General features: G+C 49.1%; 4 protein-coding genes across 4 annotated transcripts; 2 read left to right on the forward strand and 2 right to left on the reverse strand.

Annotated features, from left to right (window-relative positions):
* Positions 1-418: 418 nt before the first annotated feature.
* On the reverse strand, positions 419-9,596 carry CDV56_100134 (uncharacterized protein; the record flags this gene model as incomplete). Its single annotated transcript, XM_026753753.1, has 12 exons — positions 419-555; positions 1,651-2,159; positions 2,219-4,119; positions 4,177-4,279; positions 4,333-5,015; positions 5,061-6,188; positions 6,287-6,326; positions 6,419-6,553; positions 8,360-8,866; positions 8,925-9,005; positions 9,074-9,225; positions 9,290-9,596. Coding segments are annotated over 12 exons (5,683 nt in total), but the record flags the coding sequence as incomplete, so codon positions are not given.
* Positions 9,597-10,997: 1,401 nt separating this feature from the next.
* On the forward strand, positions 10,998-11,273 carry CDV56_101831 (uncharacterized protein; the record flags this gene model as incomplete). The annotated part of the gene is made up of 1 exon (XM_026755450.1): positions 10,998-11,273. The coding sequence occupies one exon, from the start codon at positions 10,998-11,000 to the stop codon at positions 11,271-11,273; it is 276 nt and encodes a 91-aa protein (XP_026615856.1).
* Positions 11,274-11,661: 388 nt separating this feature from the next.
* Positions 11,662-13,844, forward strand: CDV56_101937 (uncharacterized protein; the record flags this gene model as incomplete). Its single annotated transcript, XM_026755556.1, has 2 exons — positions 11,662-12,127; positions 13,543-13,844. 2 exons carry the CDS (start codon positions 11,662-11,664, stop codon positions 13,842-13,844), a joined length of 768 nt encoding a protein of 255 aa, XP_026615857.1.
* A 1,950-nt stretch (positions 13,845-15,794) lies between these two features.
* CDV56_102484 (uncharacterized protein) lies at positions 15,795-16,566 on the reverse strand (the record flags this gene model as incomplete). Its single annotated transcript, XM_026756103.1, has 4 exons — positions 15,795-15,898; positions 15,994-16,148; positions 16,208-16,470; positions 16,525-16,566. The coding sequence occupies 4 exons, from the start codon at positions 16,564-16,566 to the stop codon at positions 15,795-15,797; spliced, it is 564 nt and encodes a 187-aa protein (XP_026615858.1).
* Between the last annotated feature and the right edge of the window lie 1,478 nt (positions 16,567-18,044).

Here is an 18,044-nt window from a genome sequence, read left to right on the forward strand (position 1 = left end):
GTTCTGCCCCCAGCTTCCCCCTCGAAACGCCTGCCATCCACTTCGAAACATCTGTCTGAATGTCTTCCCAAGCGCACTGAAGAAAGAGATCTGAGCATACGAGGGCGGTTTCGTTATGTTCGCCGTTGACCTCTTCATATGCAGCTTCTCGTAGATCGTCCCCGTGGGATCCGTGTAGATGGGAAACGCGGCTTCGGTCTCCGACACATACGGGACGATGCTCTGCGCGTCACCGCAGCCGATTATGATGAGCTGGGATGGGCCGGTGGGATTGGGGAGGGTCGAGAGGACAGAGTCGGTGAGATGCTGCGAGACTGTACGGACGTATTCCTGATCATAGGCGCAGAAGAAGTGGCGGACTGGAGAATGGTTAGCAGGTGGGAAGGGTATCAAGGCAGCGTGAGCGAGCGAGACATACTGAAAATCACAATCGTTGTGATATGGCCTCCTTTCCCTGCGACGAGCTCGCCGAACCGGATCGGCTCGCCATTTTGGGATTGTAGTTCGAGCTCGTAGGCTTCGGTGAGCTCTTTTTGCCCTGGGAGATTGTCACATCTGGTTATAATAGTGTTGCTCATAGTTCATGTAGTCAAGACGTAGGTTACATTGATTGTATCATCACCTCCATTGACTTGCGAGACGACGTTATGAAGAGTCTCCATATGAATCACTGTCCATTATCAGGGCTATGGTCATCCGCACATTATCCATTTAAAGAACTGGCTAGAACGAGGTAGGCGGCTGCTGACGGTCAGGACCAAAGGCATTGAAGGAGGTCGTGATGTCATGACATTATTTTGACTTTTGATGTACTCGGATCCCACGCGAACCATGAACCGTGGAGATCTCACCTCTATCATAGACAAGAGACTAGCTAGTGAGACGAAAGCTTATTAAAGGGAACTCTGTATCGTGAGAGAAGAGTATACAAGTAGAGCTTCCCTGTTAGACCTTCAAGATGCATCTCCTGAGAAAAAAAAATGTAGGACTTCATAATTTGATAAGATGCATATTAGTCAACCAATTACGATCTACCCCATAGTACCACTTTGCAGTCCCTTGATGCCAAGTGGTTCTCGCTTTTTATCATCCTCGTTGCTAACCAACTTCTAATAGGAATGGACAGTGGTACATTGTTTCAGGAAGAGCGGAAGATACCTTAGGTCATCTGATGCTTCCGCATCGTTTGAATGAGCCGAGGGATTGAATATGTATGTGTGAGCTGCGTAAAGGGATGGAAGAGTGTCAGAAAGTTACTAGGAATATATTCAGATTTGGTCACCATCTTGGAAAAATCCAAATTGTTGCTTTTGTTTTCTATGTGTCTATGTGTCTATCTCAAGTCTATTCTATGCAAAATATGTACAGCCCTCCACCTCTCCTCTATGTGTGGTAATTACATGAGAGTGGAGGCCAACAGGAAAGAAAGGAACAAAAGAGTGATCGCAGAAGTGAATGAAAAGGAAGGGAAGAAAAGAGAAACAAAATGAAAAAAGAAAATGCAGTCTATGTGTATGTCTATGTTTGCAACGAATGAAACAGAAAAGAATACATTGAAGGGAATGGAGAAGAAGGCTTTGTCCTCCGTGCAATGATTGTCAATACTACTGCTAGCAAAAGCAGTCGTCCAGATAGGCTCAAGCAATCTACTCAGCCTTCTTAGAAGCCTTCGTCCTCAACTTCATCAGTCCAAAGACCAGAGCGTAGCCACTAATGGCAAAGATGACGGTGATCGCCGCATCTCTCCACCCGTAGTAGTAATGCTTGATGTTGAGCGTCGTCAGAAAGTCGCTGCCACTCCGGTACTCACACACTTTGCACTGCGAGGTAGCGTCCGGGTTGGTGAGGTTAATGCGCCACCCGGCGCCCATCATATAGTCTGAGAGGTAGTCGGCACAGGTTCCGTTCATTGGATCGAATAAGGCAAACTCTTCCTCGTTGCAGGTGACCTTTGCGCCCCAGATGCCAAAGGTCAGCATGGAGGAGACAACGTAGTTGAATGGGTTGAGGTAGTAGAGCCAGTATTTCCAGAAGACGTTGAGCTGAGTATAGGGGACGAAGATGCCGCAGAAGAGAACGAGGACGCTGATGATCAGGGGGTTGACGAGCGCGGCGAAGGTGGGATTGGGGGCGTATGCGGCGATGAATTGGCCAATGCCCTTTGATTCTTGGGTTAGTACTTTATTCTTTCCTGCGAATTGAGCTCGGGATGACCTACCGTGTAAATGAATTCGTACCACAGCATCGTCCAGAACGTGGATCCAGCTCTGCTTGATTCATGAGGGAGGCGGACACAGTAGTACCAGCAGAGGAAGTAGAGCACCGCACAGACGACAAGATAGGGGAATTCAGACACAACGAGACCGGTGACGAAGGCCACCCAGGAATACATCTTGGATTTCTTCTCTCGGGCATCATAGATATCGCGGCGCTGGATGAAGAGGGGTTGCAGCTGGTTAATGACGCCAGGAGCGACGAAGACAAAGTTGAAGATACTGAACATCTTGAGATTCAGGGCAGACACACTAGGTCCAATGCGCCAGAAGGAGAATCCGTTTAGAAGGGCAGAGATGATATGCAGACTGGCTTTGTTGTTGACGTACAGGGTGTTCCGGAAAAGCGCCACGTTCATCCGATGAGTAACGATCTTGACTTGATCCCATAACGGCATCGAAAACTCGTACCCGTCGTCGTGAGTGCCAGGCGGCTTTGCAGCGGCATCAGCGATCATCCGGTCCAGCTCAACCACCATGTTCTGATGCTCTTGAGATTCCAGCCAGATCTGATGCCAGTCCTTGTCCTTGACGGCCTCAATACCGCCCGTAACCACGTCAATCATGAATTCAGCCGGGTTAGCCTCGATCGGACACTGAGCGCCGTATTTGCCAAAGTATTGCTTGATCGTAGCTGCATTCTCGCCGATATCGCCAAAGTACACGGTCTTGCCGCCCCGAGCGAGCAACAGCAGAGTATCGAACTGGGCAAAGAGTTGAGCGGACGGTTGGTGGATAGTGACCAGGACAGCCTGGCCCACATCCGCTAGTTTGCGGAGGAATCGCACCGTGTTGAATGCAGACTGGCCATCCAAACCGGACGTAGGCTCGTCCAGGAAGATGAGGATACTAGGTTTGGACACCAATTCAACTCCTATAGTCACACGCTTTCTCTGTTCAACACTGAGACCGTTTCCCACTGTGCCAATCAGGGTATCAGCGAGATCATGTAGTTCCAGCAGATCAATGATCGTATTGACGTATTTGAGCTTCTCTTCCCGGGGTATGTCTCTGGACTGACGCAGCAGGGCAGAAAATTCCAAGGCTTCGCGGACGGTGGCATAAGGCTCATGGACGTCCAGTTGCTCGCAATAACCAGCCATTCTCTGGAAGGAGACTGGCAATGGCCGGCCGTCAACCATGATCGATCCCTTGATGGTTCCCTCGGTTTTCCGTTGAGCGAGCACGTCGAGCAGCGTCGTCTTACCAGCGCCCGAAGAGCCCATGAGCGCACCCAGCATGCCGGGTTTCACCCATCCGTGGATGTTATCCAACAGGACCCGGTCCCCAGAAGGCGTTTTGACTGTATACGTGAGATTTTTCCAGGTAAAGATAGAAGTATTCCGGGTGAGATTGTCATCTCCGGCAACACCGCCGCTGCCGTTGTCCCGCGCGGGATTCTTCTCCCTCTGCGCTTCCTCGTCTGCATGTGCTCGAGTCTTCTTAAGTTTCTCACGGGGAATCAGGAGGGACGCTCCGGCCCCGGCCCCGGCATTCCAGAAAGAAGTGCAGATGATGGTGAACACAGCAAAAAATCCCCACCAAGCCCAGAGAATGCCGTAGTTTCTCCACATTTGGGAGTGCTTGTAATGAAGCGACGAGAGGTACTGATCACCAGTCACGTAGTCCGCTCCAGGGAGAGCGCCGCCCACGCCTGTGCAGGCTTTGTTGGCCGAAGGGACATTTTCGTATCCCGGACCGCTGGGCACGAGGTTGTTGCCGACGCAGGGGATCTCCTGGTCATGGAACTCGTTGGACAGAGCAGCCTGGAAGGCGTAGGCAAAGGGATTCGTATAGTAGAGTTCCAGAAACCAGTTCTTGATCTTCGGTTTGGGGATCATGTAGCCTGCGCGCGTAGCAATTAGAATGTTGTCAGATCAGACCAGATTTTACGGTTACACACCTGCATACATGACGATTCCTTTGATCGCTGTTCCAGAAATCTTCGAGGCGGCTTCAAACGAACTGAATCCGGCTCCAATGCAACGGAAGAGGGCAGTGATACACTATGCAGGTCAGTCATGGGTCATGCACTTCATTCTAGGATACAGCAACTCACTAAAGTGACGGTGAAGAGAATGACCCAGAAGGTAAAAAAAGCAGCCGCCGTGTGCTTCAACCCAGTCATCCAATAGATCACGACCGAGAAGAGGGTACACTGGACAAATAGCACGGGAAAGTCGGCAGTGATCTGCGCCAAGCTGAACGCGGCCGGATGATACATTGCAAACGACTTGTGCTTGACCAGAACCGGTCGTCCTTTGAACGACTCGGTCACCTCTGCCATGGCCAGGATACATGGATACAACATGCTGAAGAAGACAGCTCCACCCTTTGTGAACAGTCCAGCTGATGAATCCGGAGAGTCATAGAAGCAAGAGCCAGCGATGATAGCCATGACGAGGGACATGACCTGCTTGATAAGAAAGGTTGACTTCTCACCCCAGAGAATCTGGTACTGACGGATTGTGCACGCCTTGAGCTGTCCCAGGAAACTGATCGTCAACGGGCTGTTCTTGGGGAGACGGTTGGAAGTTTCCCAGGCGACGGACTCCTTGAAATCTGCGGTTCTTTGACGGGCGATCTCGCTGTTGGGATAGTCGTATGCGGTGACCATGTGTTGGTATATGCGGGAGTTCTTGTATTCGGCCAGGATTGCGTCTGCATTGCGAGGAAACCTGTTCTCGAAGCCTGGACGGATCCTTCGCTCGGTAGGGACAGTAACGCCGGTCAAAAAGTCACCTTAGACTATTAGTGGTTGGTGAGACAATAGGATGGGAAACTCACCGATATTAGCACCATCAGTGTACCCGAATCCCAAATCTTCCATGAAGGGCTTTGCGGCCGCTGCCGGGCCATAGAAAATCTGCTTCCCTTCATCCAGCACGAGCACTTTATCGAAGAGGTTGTAGATGCCATTACCCGCCTGATAAAGAGTGACGATGGTAGAGAGGCCAAGCACATTGGTCATGGCTCTCAGGGCCTTGGCCCATTCCAAGGCTGTACTGGCATCCAGACCGCGGGTACTATTATCCCAGCAGAAGACCGAGCCCCTGGTAGCCATGCATTCAATGATTGAGACACGCTTCCGCTCGCCACCTGAGACACCACGGACAAATTCATTGCCGACCTTGGTCTCTTCCGTGTGTGCGATCTTCATCGATTCCAACAGGAACTTCTTCGTCTCTGCCACATACTCATCCACCGATTTCGCTCCGTCGGGAAGGTGAAATGGGACCTTGAGCTTGGTGGCAAAGTCCATGGTCTGGCCAACTGTCAGGCGCGGGTAGAAGATCTCTTCTTCCGTGTTCATAACGATCTGGCCTCGGTACTGCGCCGCTTCGTCCGGTGTCATACTGCCAAACCGCACGTCCCCGTTGATAGTATGGTATCCCCTTCGCCGGTTGGAGAGCATCTTGAGCAAGGTGGTGCATCCTGATCCCGGCCGGCCAAGGACCAGCAACATCTCTCCGGGCTTGACACATCCATGGCTGTCCTGCAGGATAGCTTTCAGAGGTGGTTTCCGACGATAGTCTTTGATCAGCTGGGGCACGTTGAACTGGGAGAAGATGTTTTCTTTGACCGCGGCTTCGGCAGCGAGGACCTCGACGGTGAGGTTCTGCCAGGTGACGCCTAGCTCTCGACGCTTGAACCCTGCGGCTTCTTCCTGCTCTTTCATGCGGATGACTTGCGGCGTCATGCTCCATTCTGTATCTTTGCCAGGGGGCGAAGCAACGTCTGTGTGGTGGGGTGAGGCGAGGGTTTCGGCGCTGGCGGCTTCGCGGATGTTGATCTGGGGAATGGCGAGGGCTTCTTTCTTCTCGGGGGGCTCTTCGCCATAGTCACCGTACTCCGTAGGAGCTCGCGATGCAGAGGGTTCGTCTTCAGGGTACTCCATCATGCTTGGTGGACTACCTTGACGACCAGGGTTTGATGCCATTTCGACCTCCAAGAATTGGGGGCAAGGGGTATATATTCGTTACACCTATCCTCTACAAAGGTCGAACACATACACGGATTGGGATAACCGACAAAGCGGATGCTAGATCGGCACTGACGTTACGGTAGTTGGCCACTCAATCCAGAATAGTGTCTTATTGGACATGATCTATGATAAGCATTTCACGCAGCCACAAGCCGCTTACCCGTGAAGTAACCAGGAACGAGACCCTTTCACTCTCGTTGAAAATCGCGCAGATCCACCGCTCCAGGAACAGAGCTGCTTTGAGTCTGCCATTGGACAGGGATTTGGTGCTCAGACCAGATTGATAGTGACATTTCTGACAATCAGTTTAGTAATCTGGACCTTTCATAGCCGTTTTGAAGTAATGAACCAATAGTCTTGCAAAAGTACTCAAACTTCCAGATAAAGTACGGCAACCCGGCAATGACAAGATCCTGGCATATCACGCCAATAATGAAAGACGCAACGCTTACTGCCCAACCACATCTATTAACCAATAATGTGTCCATCGAATCAGGCTGCAGCAAATCGGCCTTCAATAGTGACAGTAATATGTATTAATCAGCCATCCGATGCCGAACCGAGGACGATCCCGATCTACCCGTATTCCCGGCAAAGTCAATTCCGCCACTTATGCAGAGCCCACTCGCTATAATTAAACAAGCTATGTGGCTTTGGCCCGTCATAACTTGGGTTGGCATGTATAAATATGCCGGTCTCCCTTGGGTCGTTATCCGTTTACTCTCCATTTTTCCTGATTGGGTAATATGGGGAATCTGGCAGCCTACGTAATGACGCCTGCTATCTGTGACTACCATAGTATTATCTGTTCTTTCAGAAGATATTGTTACTACAGCAAAGGAAGCTTCAAGTCTAGGTCCTAGTTACCTCGTAAAGAACTGGTGAACAGTCCATGCCCAACTGAATTCGACTAATACTCCCTCAAGCAAGAAGTATGTTTCTACGGGAGCAGTTCCGTGGATGGTACCCGAGCTATTTGAGTCAAGACCAAAACGTGAATCTGTTTAGAATACAGCAGACAAAGAAGGTCCATTTCTTGAGTGGAAACAGTTGTTGATATTGTCTCCGTCCTCGTATCAATCAGGCCAATGAGAGATAATGACAATCTGAATTCATCCGGTCAGGCACCATGCTTTGACTGGGCCAGAATGATCCCATGGAACATGATAAGAGAATAATCTATCATCGGATAAGATCGGTATGCACCAGAAAGAGGCTCCACTTGAGCTGTTTACTCGCCAGCACAGCATCGTCCTGTTCAGGCCTCACTGGACCCCGAGTGGAATCCACCTTCTGCGAATGATTCCCGTAGATTCGAAACACGGCAGATTTGCCGACAACTGCCTCGGCCTACTGTCCGATTGCTGGAGACTCGAGCTCTCAAGCTATGTGGCATTGTTCACAAAGAGACCACGACCAGTCTTCCATCCCACTTATCCAGTCGTAGCCGTGCTATCCGCAAGCAGATTTAAGAACAAACCAATAGTGGTGGCATGAGCCGTGAATTCAAAGAGCTTCATGCTGCTGTCCAGTTATTCTTGCTCAGTTCTATCATATTATCTAGAGTCGATCAGTCATGGGCACTGGCCTTCATGACGGCTGTTAAACCATCGACTACAGCTGTATACTTCTATACCAGAAAGTATATTATAAGCTTTGAAGTATGAAGCTATACATAGGACAAGAAGTGTTTGAACCACCTCCAAGCATAAATCAACTGCCTCAAAGAGATTACTTAGTTTTGATGGCCCTTCAAGCCCACGGACTTTTACAGTGTGTTATTCAACAAGTCACATTATCTTATCAACATGCTGTCCCATAAGCAGATCACTGTAGTCCAGCTTGAGGCACAATGCGGCCCTATCGAGATGAATCGTCCTAGTAACTTGGCCACCCATAGCTCATGGCTTTGTATGGCGTATCTGCTTATATAGCTCCGTCTCAAACTCGTCTCTGAGCGCAATCACCAGGGGATCCGACGGAGGAAGATGCTGGAAGAAGCTCGTCGCACATACTCCTGTCTTACGATCGATCCACTGGGTATTATCCCCTCCATCAGTGTTTATCCTTCGTTCGATCGGCAGACCAGAAAGTCACTTACCCAATGAGTATTTGTATGTCCTCCCCACGAAACCGTCCCATGTGCACGACCATCCGGGACATCGGAAACCGTGACTGAGACGGTCAGCCCAAAGTCGATTTGATCCCCCGTCGTAAACAGCCATTTCATTCCTTGCGCTCCGGGCATATTGATCTGCTGGTTAAGCGTTATCCTCACGGCTTCCGGCAGCTGAGGCCGAAAGATCTCCTCCACGCTTTCGGGTTTGATGATCCCCCGACCTCCTGCGAGAAGAGCGGCGAGAAATTCGGTGAACTCGCGAGGCGTGGAATACAGTGATCCACCGCCGAGGTCTTCCGGCGCAGGAAGGGGGAAAACCTCTTTGGTTGGGGTTAGGGATCCGTCCCTGTCGCGGAGGGCTATCTCCACTCTTTTCTTCTCAAAGTTGGGCAGTGTCTCCGGGTGGAAGGTGGTGTATTGGAGATCCAATGGGCCGCAGATGTTCTCATGAATGAATTCCCCGAGTTTCCTCCCGGAGAGGACTTCGACCTGCGTGTGTCTCTGGTCAAATGCGGTACTGAATTCCATGTTGGGGCCAGAGACTTACCACTCGCCCAGCCCAGTCCACTCCGGGCCCGTATTTCCAATCCTCGCCTGGTTCGAAGGTGAGAGGATATGTGATTGACTCCTAAAGTCAACCGACGGTTCTTTTGGTCAGACCATTTATCCCGAATTTCCAGAAAGGGTACGGAGTACATAAGTTCCCGTTGTGTGGTCGATGTTTCTCCCATGATACTCCGCCCACTTCCGCAGATTCTCGCTCATCACGCTATATGTGAAGCCGCTTGTATGTGTCAAGAGATGGCGCAAAGTGAGCTTCTTCTCCGTCCGATACACAATGGGTTTTCCTAGGAGGAACAGTCAGCAATGGTGGTCCCATCCCGCAACAGGAATTCCAGTCATGATGAATACCATCTTCATCAAATCCAGACAGGACCTCCGGCGCTGCCAGCTCTGGCACAACTTGGCCGACATCATCGTCTAGTGAGATCAAGCCTCGCTCGACGATAATCATCACAGCGACGGCCGTGACGATTTTGGTCAAGGACGCGACCCAGAAGATTGAATCTTCGGTGACTGCGGGGCCGGAAAGGTCCCCGGTCTGGGTGCCCTGGGTGCTGGAATGGATTGTATGTCCTTGAGCATTATATGCAGTCAGAACGCCGGCGTGAAATGGCCGAGGGGTCTTTTCGTAGTGCTTCGAAAGGATAGTATCCATGGCGGTTGCTTTTTTTCTGCTGGAAGCCTGCTTCTACAAAGAGCCCGACTGTCGGTAACGTTCATTAATATATGCATCGGCATTATTATCAGGAGTCTAATTGACTTAGAACGAAACAAATTTCTACATCGGAGACCTAAAGCGGTAATCCAAAACGAACACGGGACACCATCGGGCGCCAAGTTAGACACCAGTACATTGGCGACTGGTCATCCCTATCTCCACAGAGATATCTAATCAGTCTGCTTGAAGAGGCCGAATCATCAGGCAAATGTAAATGAGGCTTGCCCAGCGCCAAACTCCATGATATAGCCATATCCCGTATATCTCATCGCCGAACTATCCAGCTGCACATCCGGTGCACCAGGAACATCAGCTGTTGCACTCCTCGCAGGACTCGCTGCAGTCCTCCAGACCATCAACCAACTCGACGACCAACCTCCCCGTCGCGCAAGTGTAACTGAACTGAGTAATGATACCGGCGTGAACAGTCACGTACAACCTCAGCGGCGCGATATACACTTTCCTACAAACCGCATCTCTCGGCCGCACGGTCAGAGTAGCATTCTCTGCGAAAACAACGGTTTCTCCCAAGCTCACCTATCCAAACTCATCATGCTCAACCGAGAGTGTGCGTGGTTCACCGACTCAGACCTTGTCAGTCGGTCCCCTTCTGTACTTGCGATCACTCCAGCCATGTCCGGGTGATGGAAAGACCGCCAATTGGAGATAGGGATGAGAAGGACTGTCAAGAAGATGCTCGGGGCAAACACCTCGATGAGCTCAGGCTAGTAGCAGAAGTGACGTCCCCTGATAAAACACTCTGCAACCTATGCCTTCTGGCACCATTTATATGCAGGGAGACGGTGGAAGATAAACAGACTATGTTCATCATTTCCCCGCATATTTTCCGTTGATCGATCGAGCCACTACTAGCCTTGGTAAATTCCCCAAGAAAAGCAACTGTCTACTACATCTAGGGTAGTAGTTTTGGCTGATATAGAACGGTGACTATAGATTGCAATGTAGCGATGGGGTTCCTGCAGGGTTATGGGCGCTCTATCTCATGATGTTAGAGTCCAGCTTCATGCAGACCGGCTTGATAATACTTTAAATATGCTCTTAGACAATGATGTCCAGAGAGCTTTGTGGGCATGGTTGGTACTTATCTTCGGCAGTATGGCTGGGCATTACCCCGCTGCATGTGAGACATCCTTCGCATGAGATGTCAGCAGTCGTTATCAATCCATCTCCCTTCTTGCTCTTCTCCATTCACCTCAGTTGCTTCTGAAAAGCATTTCCTGTACAGCTACCACTAGCTTTATCATAAATCCTTGCCACACAGTATCCATGGCGTTCAGGCGCGGCATCTTCCCTCTCTATGCGAACATCCATCATGGAATGATCCCCCGTCAACACGGACTCCCCAAATGCCCTCAAACCATCGCCTCCTTTTCGACCCACCTTGCTGTCGCGGACAAGCAGATCGGCTCTCAAAAAGGACGGTCGCAACAGAATCCAGAAATTCCATCCTTCAGTTTCGACTCTCTCGGTCTGAGCAGGACTACCAAGACCGTTGTCGTCGTCGTTCTCGGCGTCTTTGGAACTATCGAAAGCTGGTTCTGGGCCCAGACGATCTGGCGCTGGTGGAAGAGCGACGCTGAGGATACAAAGTAAAGCCAGCCAAGGCCCATCAATGTCTGACTGTAATACCTGGCGTTTTGTACGATAGAGAAGTCATATTATCTCCGCTCAAGACAACTGATCAGCCGTAGCAACCAAGTATGATATCCGAAAAAATTGGACATTACTATGAGTCATTGTCCCTTACAATCTGATATCGACTTGATTCAATAATTAATTTACAGCTTAAATGGAATACGAGCCCAGACATGAGCTTCCATCATGATATCTGCCAAGCCGGCCATTCCCTCCAATCAAGGACTATGAGTCACAGTCACCAATGGACATGATAACTATTCCTTGGGTGCATATAAGCAGCTGGATTTCCCTAATGAACAGTCTGTCCACATAAAATTTTCCTCGACCTGATTCAAACACAAGAATGACTCGGTTATCACCGCCTATCGCTCCCCAAACATGGACAAAAGGGGCATACTTCGTCTCAACGGACTCCTCACTTATCCCCCTCCAAACCCTCAACGACTGGTTCGCATCAGACGACCTATACTGGGCAAAGCCATTGCCCCTAGATATCCTGAAACAATCACTCGAGAACTGCCTCTGCTTCGGCCTCTACTACGCACCCGACCAGCCAAGCAATGCCAGCGCGCGTCCCGAGTTCATCGGCATCGCCCGCTGCATCACAGATTACACCACGTTTCTCTACATCACCGATGTCTACGTCCACTGCAGCCACCAGGGCAATGGGCTGGGTAGTTGGATTGTAGAGTGCATAGGCGAAGTTATCGATGCGATGCCGTACCTGAGACGGAGTATGTTATTTACGATGGACTGGGAGCGGTCGGTGCCGTTTTACAAGAGGATCCTGGGAATGAGCGTGCAGGAGAGTAAGAATGGAGAGGGGATGGCTATGATGATGAAGAAAGGGAATGGATGTCCGAAAATATGCGACTGACTTGATTCGCAACTTTTTTGCTAGATTCTTCGGAGAGGTTGAGTGAATCGGCCGATAATCAGGGACTCGGTCGCTCATGTAGGGCGGAAAGGCGATAATTATGGAGTAGTCTAATGCAGTTCTTTTTGAAGGTTTAAAATGTGGGCAATCGAAAAAGAAAATCAAAAAGATTGACCTACGCAGGATTCGAACCTGCAATCTCTTGATCCGTAGTCAAGCGCCTTACCATTGGGCCAGCAGGCCTTGTCAATGACCATTGTCTGGTATTAAGTAGGATAGACCTGAAGAACGCTTTCTGCCATCAGTTTCTTGTGATCATGGAACACATGCCTTTAGCATGAAAATATTTCGAGGAACAGAATATAGACTTGGTAAAATGAATTCCATTCAGCAATAATTGGCTACATTAAAGGCTGCTTCTGATCCGAGAGGATTCAGAAGAAGTTGGGATTTTTGTCATATTAAAGATATATATGCTCCGTCGCTGCGTTGAATTGCTGTCTAGATGTCTGCCAGAGAGCCAACAGAATGCAGAAAGCCTACTGATGACATGGAAATATCTATGTATTGATATTATACTTGAAAGGGGCATACACTTTGCAACTGTAAACGTTCAGCATCTTGGAAAGTTTTCCCCAAACGTGTCATATAGACAAGAACTGTTCTACCAGTGGGTGGACAACAAAAAAAAAAGAAAAAAAGGGAAAATTATAACTACAGAATAGGATTAGAGTACGGAGTAGGGAAATTAGAATAATCACAGGCCTGTAAGGTAAGGCTCTAAATTTGCCCTTATATAATGGAATAAATATAACCAGACGCACATAAGGATTAGCTATAGTAGATACCTGCATATTGCTTTGGTGAGGGGTCAGTGTATGAATCAACAACAACAACTGCTGTATACCTCATGCCTAAACTGGACCCTGTGGATGCATTATTAAGGTATCAAACCTTAAAGAGAGCCATTCCATTTAATATAGAATACAGAGGTGGCCGGCTTGGTAGGGAGGACAGCTCGATTGGGAATCATCTTACCTACCAGGCACAGGGAAAAAGAACATGTGATATTCTACAAACAATAGAGAGGAAGTCTCTCCGGACATGGCTGACTTAAGAAACTCATGCCCTGTGTTTTAGGTGTTCAGCAACCTCATACTCCTTCTCCATCAGATTCCCGAGTATCACTAATCGCTATGGAGTGAGAGTTGGCATGATCAAGTTGGCGTAGGGAGCGCGGAGTTTCGGGAGAAGAAGTCAAAAGCTGGTCTCGAAATCTCTCGCGCAACAACCCACGAAAGAAAAACTTGCCAACTATGCCGAATTTTATGATTTACGGAGCCTCAGGCTATACTGGTCGTTTCGCCAGCGAGTACGCGAAGAGCGTCGGCATGGATGTCGTCCTCGCCGGGAGGGCTGAGAGCAAAGTCAAAGAACTCGCTTTTTCACACAACCTCCCTTACCGTGTCTTTGACTTGACCAGTCCCCAGCTTGTCAGGTCCGGCTTGGACGGAATACGTGTCTTGCTAAATTGTGCCGGACCCTTTACACGCACTGCTGGGCCTCTCATCAATGCATGCATCAAACTCAGGATCCACTACCTTGATATCTCAGCTGAATTAGTCAGCTACCAACTGGCAGAGAAGTGAGATAGTGAAGCAAAGGAAGCGAACGTCATGCTTCTCCCAGGCTGCAGAGGTAGCGTAGTGATACTGGGTTGCCTAGCCGGCTATATCATGAAGTCTGTCAAGCATCCCATCAGCATCAACATCGCTCTCCGTGTTGCAGGACCAATATCGCGTGGTTCAGCCATCAGCGCGATGGAAGGCGTTACTCCACACTGCCTGCAGCGGTGTAAAGGGGAATTAGTAGAACAAGATGCACGGACGACGATGCAATTTGACTTTGACGATGGAAAGGGGGAGGTGGATTGCTCTCCGCTAACATTGCCTGACTTAATCACCATTTAAGCAAACCGCAGTCGCCGATATCAGGACCTTCGTCCATGTTTCCGATGGCGGCTTCCGAAGCGGAGACCTCTCAATCCTAACCGAAGGCCCCACGTGTGAGCAGAGGCAGGAAAATCCATATCATACTGCTGTTGCAGTTACTTCTTATGACTGCACTGTTACATACGGCGCTCTTCACACGGTCAATGGGTATGAGTTTACGCCTAGGGCTTCGGTAGAGGCTGCGAGGTGAGTTTGGGTGGAGAGGCTAGAGGGGGATTTCAGACGCCTGCGGGGGTCTTTGGCAATGATTTTGTGCAGGTGATTCAAGGCTCTAATATAAAGTCTCTATAGGGCTATGTAGCAGCTATTGAAGTGTATCTTAATCGTGCTGCCATGACTTTCGTCTTAGTGAGAATGCGCGCAGGAAGATTCATGTACCAGGACCCTCAGACATTACATTCTGAAGAGGGACGCTCTGAGGCAGTGTGTCAGTGCAGGCGGGTCGAAATAACAGAGACTGTAGCAAATGCAAAGAACAGTGTCAGGAACACACCACACCCACTCTCGGGTATACGTCCACAGCAACCACTATGATAGGTAACACGATTAGACCTGGCCCGGGCCCGCAGGCGACCCTGGGGGTCCTCAAAACAAGTCAAACAGGGTAAAAATGTTACTTATACAGATGGGGAAATTTGCATATCCAATAGGATAACTTATTACAATAAGCCATCAATTCCCATCGTAATTAGGTAAACCTTCTCGAACTTATGCATTTGAGGGTCGCTGCGGGTCGTTGAGGGTGACCCGCTATAGATCCTCGGAGGGTCAAGGTCAGGGTCGGGTCGAGAGACCTGATCATGGACCCGTGGCGCAGGTCCGGGCCAGGTCTAAGCATGATGCTAGGGCAACCACTACAAATGTTCGCGCGATGCGATACGTAACCTGACCTAAGTACGCCGCAACCTCTACGACGGCACAGTTCCTAGACGTAGGTGTATCGCACGAGAGGGGAAAGCGAAAAAAAGGAACAAAATAGTGTTTATTGTTCTAAGTCATATGAGAGATATTTATACCACGCACCCCAGTGGGTGCGCACATGCCCTTCAGGACCACAAAAGCTACAAACCTACGAGAGGTGCTTGAAAAGCCATATTGATAATACAGTCAATACGAGGAATATGATGGGAGTACTTGCATAAATTGCTGACGCCATGTTTAAGATTGATTAGGAACTACAGAATGACAAAGCTGGAAAATTCATTCCATGAATCTACTTATAATATTCCGTCTGCTGCTGGCAAAAACTCCGAGCTTCAAGCAAGAGCCCCATATTCAGATCACATCCACCGGCGTGTCCCGTTATGGCTAAAGAATAAGCCTCCATGTCCTGTCGCTAACGACGAGCGGTTGATCGCAGCCAGACAGCTCTCTGCAGACACGTTTGGTGGCGATGGTCTAATTCCAGGCGCATACTTCTCGAACTTTTTGTTGATTTTCTCATAACGAGCCATGTCACCTGCAGATACTATGCGAAGTAAGCATATGCGACTCCTTAAACAGGAAGAGGATGTTGGGTTGAATACAGGTTATGTCGCCTTCAGCTGTATCTACCAAGCCCGGGCACAGAGAGATCAACAAGATATTTTATTCTTCATAAGCCGCAGCAAGTTTTGCAAACAAGGTTCTGAGAGCCGCTTTGCTCAGGGCATATGGTACTACATTAGAAATTTTAGCCTCGTTTATAAGGTCTGGACGGGATTAGCATCAATGGGGTCTGCACAATGCTGCAAAAGTTTTAAATGATGAATATTTGCTCCTTTGCGTACAAATGGCGAGGACTTACCAATGTCGCCCATGCCACTTGATGTGGCTACGACCTTCTTTAGTTGGCCTTCTTGGATAAGCGGGAGAAATGCGAATACGGTTTTCAGAGTCCCAAGGACGTTGACATTGAAACTCTTCTCTGCGTCATCAAATAGAGTAAGAGTATCTTGTTCACTGTGTGGAGCATGATCAGCCTTCGCATTCAGTAATCTCCGGTGGTCACGACGATATACAATTCCTGAACAGATTTCAAGGCGCTGACTTCGCTGATATAGGCGGCATTGCAAATCAGTACATCTAGTCCCTTGCCGTCAAGGACCTCCCTAGATTCTTCAGCTGCGCGCTTCATAGCCACCTTGTCGGTGATATCCGCGGGTATAACATGGACATTGGTGATGCTATCAGGTGCAAGGCGAGCTCGAGCAGTAGTTGAATTTCGCACTAATCCAATGACGGTGTTTGCTGGGTCGGACGCAAGTAGCTTGATAAACGCATACTGAAAATCAATGTGATTAGAAACTACCAATCTGGAGTAGCTCTTCGTACATACGCCAAGGCCTCTTGCGGCGCCAGTCACAACGTAGGTAGGCATCGTAGAAAGGGTATGCTCCCGAATCTAGACGACCGTGCGGGAATCACTGGAATTTGAAGCTTTCTGGACTCAAGTGACTGTCAAACCCAGCACCATATCCAGGTAGACTTGTCCCTATTATATAGTTCATTTCCAGGTTGTTTGTTATTATTGCAAAATGACGGTGAGATTGGTCATCAGCACATAAGCAAAGGCCGATCGCCACTAGTGCTAGGCTTTGGTATCCTCCATAACCAGCAATGCGATGTGCTGAAGATTGTTTATCACCAGATGGGAACTCGCAGTTCCGGCGACGCCAAGACCCCGCGGACGGAGTGGGTCTGGGTGCCATGGGTCTCTAGCATCTCTGCTCATCCCTCGCCCGAAATGGGAGGAAGAAGACTCCAAACTGGTCGGCAAAGACTGATTATCATGGGTCGCTGTGGTTGCGGCCAAACCGGAGCCAAGAGAGATACTCCGGGTCCATAAAGCAGCAACATCTCAATTCAGGCTTATACTGCATATGTAATACGATAACCACGCCTTTCCTAATCAGTAACAGAGGTGGTCCGAATATTGTTACCCCGGATTTTCCTTAGATCGTTTCCGATGTCCCAGCACCCCACATTTCCAATGTCCCTCTCCCCGCATTAATAAACTGTCAAAGATTTGCTGGGGTGCACATGAGGTGAGGATATAGAAGTGAGGACCTAGTCTTATTCTACCTTCACAGTTATAGCCAACACCAGGCTCTTTACATTTATTACTCTTCTCATCACTATCTTGACTATTGAATATCTCTGAGTGGGGCTTTCACAAAGCCTAGATTCTGTTTTGTGATCAGTGCCAAGCAACATGGAACTCCGGGTTCCGGTGAGCGCAGCTGAGTGGAACATGCAGCATATTAGGGTGTCCATACATGTTGCGGATGTGGCGCGTGCCCATGTCGATGCTATAGATTCCGACCGGGTGTCGGGGAATATGGAGTATATACTGTCGTCAGATGCGCCTGAAGGCGTTATTTGGGATCGAGATGCGGCTGATATTACTCAAGAATATTTCGCAGATGAGGTTAAAATAAAGTTCTACCGATGGAGGGCTCTTTCGCGACGATTAAATGGAGGCTGGACAGAGGACGGAGGAGGTGTTCAGGTAGCAATTTACTGGGTTTAAGGAGACACTGAGACAGACTTTGGTACAGTTGGTTGCGCTAGAATCTCCACAAGTACTGCACGCAGGTAAATAGCCACTAATATAGAAAAGTTCTACAGTTTACTAGTATTCTTTAGGTGTTTCGAAATCTTCTTTACAAAATAAAAGTAAAAGAAGAATCTACAATTTCCGCTTCTTGTGTTTGAGAGCAGACGCTGGGTCGAGGAGCTAGATTTTTGAAGTATTGGCTATCATCACGCCTCTGGACAAATGTAACATCTTCTACAACAACACCATCACTCAACAGTTTATTTTTTAACACAAACAGCCTCGATATTATTCCCATC

The sequence above is a fragment of the Aspergillus thermomutatus genome (assembly GCF_002237265.1).
Source record: "Aspergillus thermomutatus strain HMR AF 39 chromosome Unknown NODE_55, whole genome shotgun sequence".
In the NCBI taxonomy this organism is placed as follows: domain Eukaryota; kingdom Fungi; phylum Ascomycota; class Eurotiomycetes; order Eurotiales; family Aspergillaceae; genus Aspergillus; species Aspergillus thermomutatus.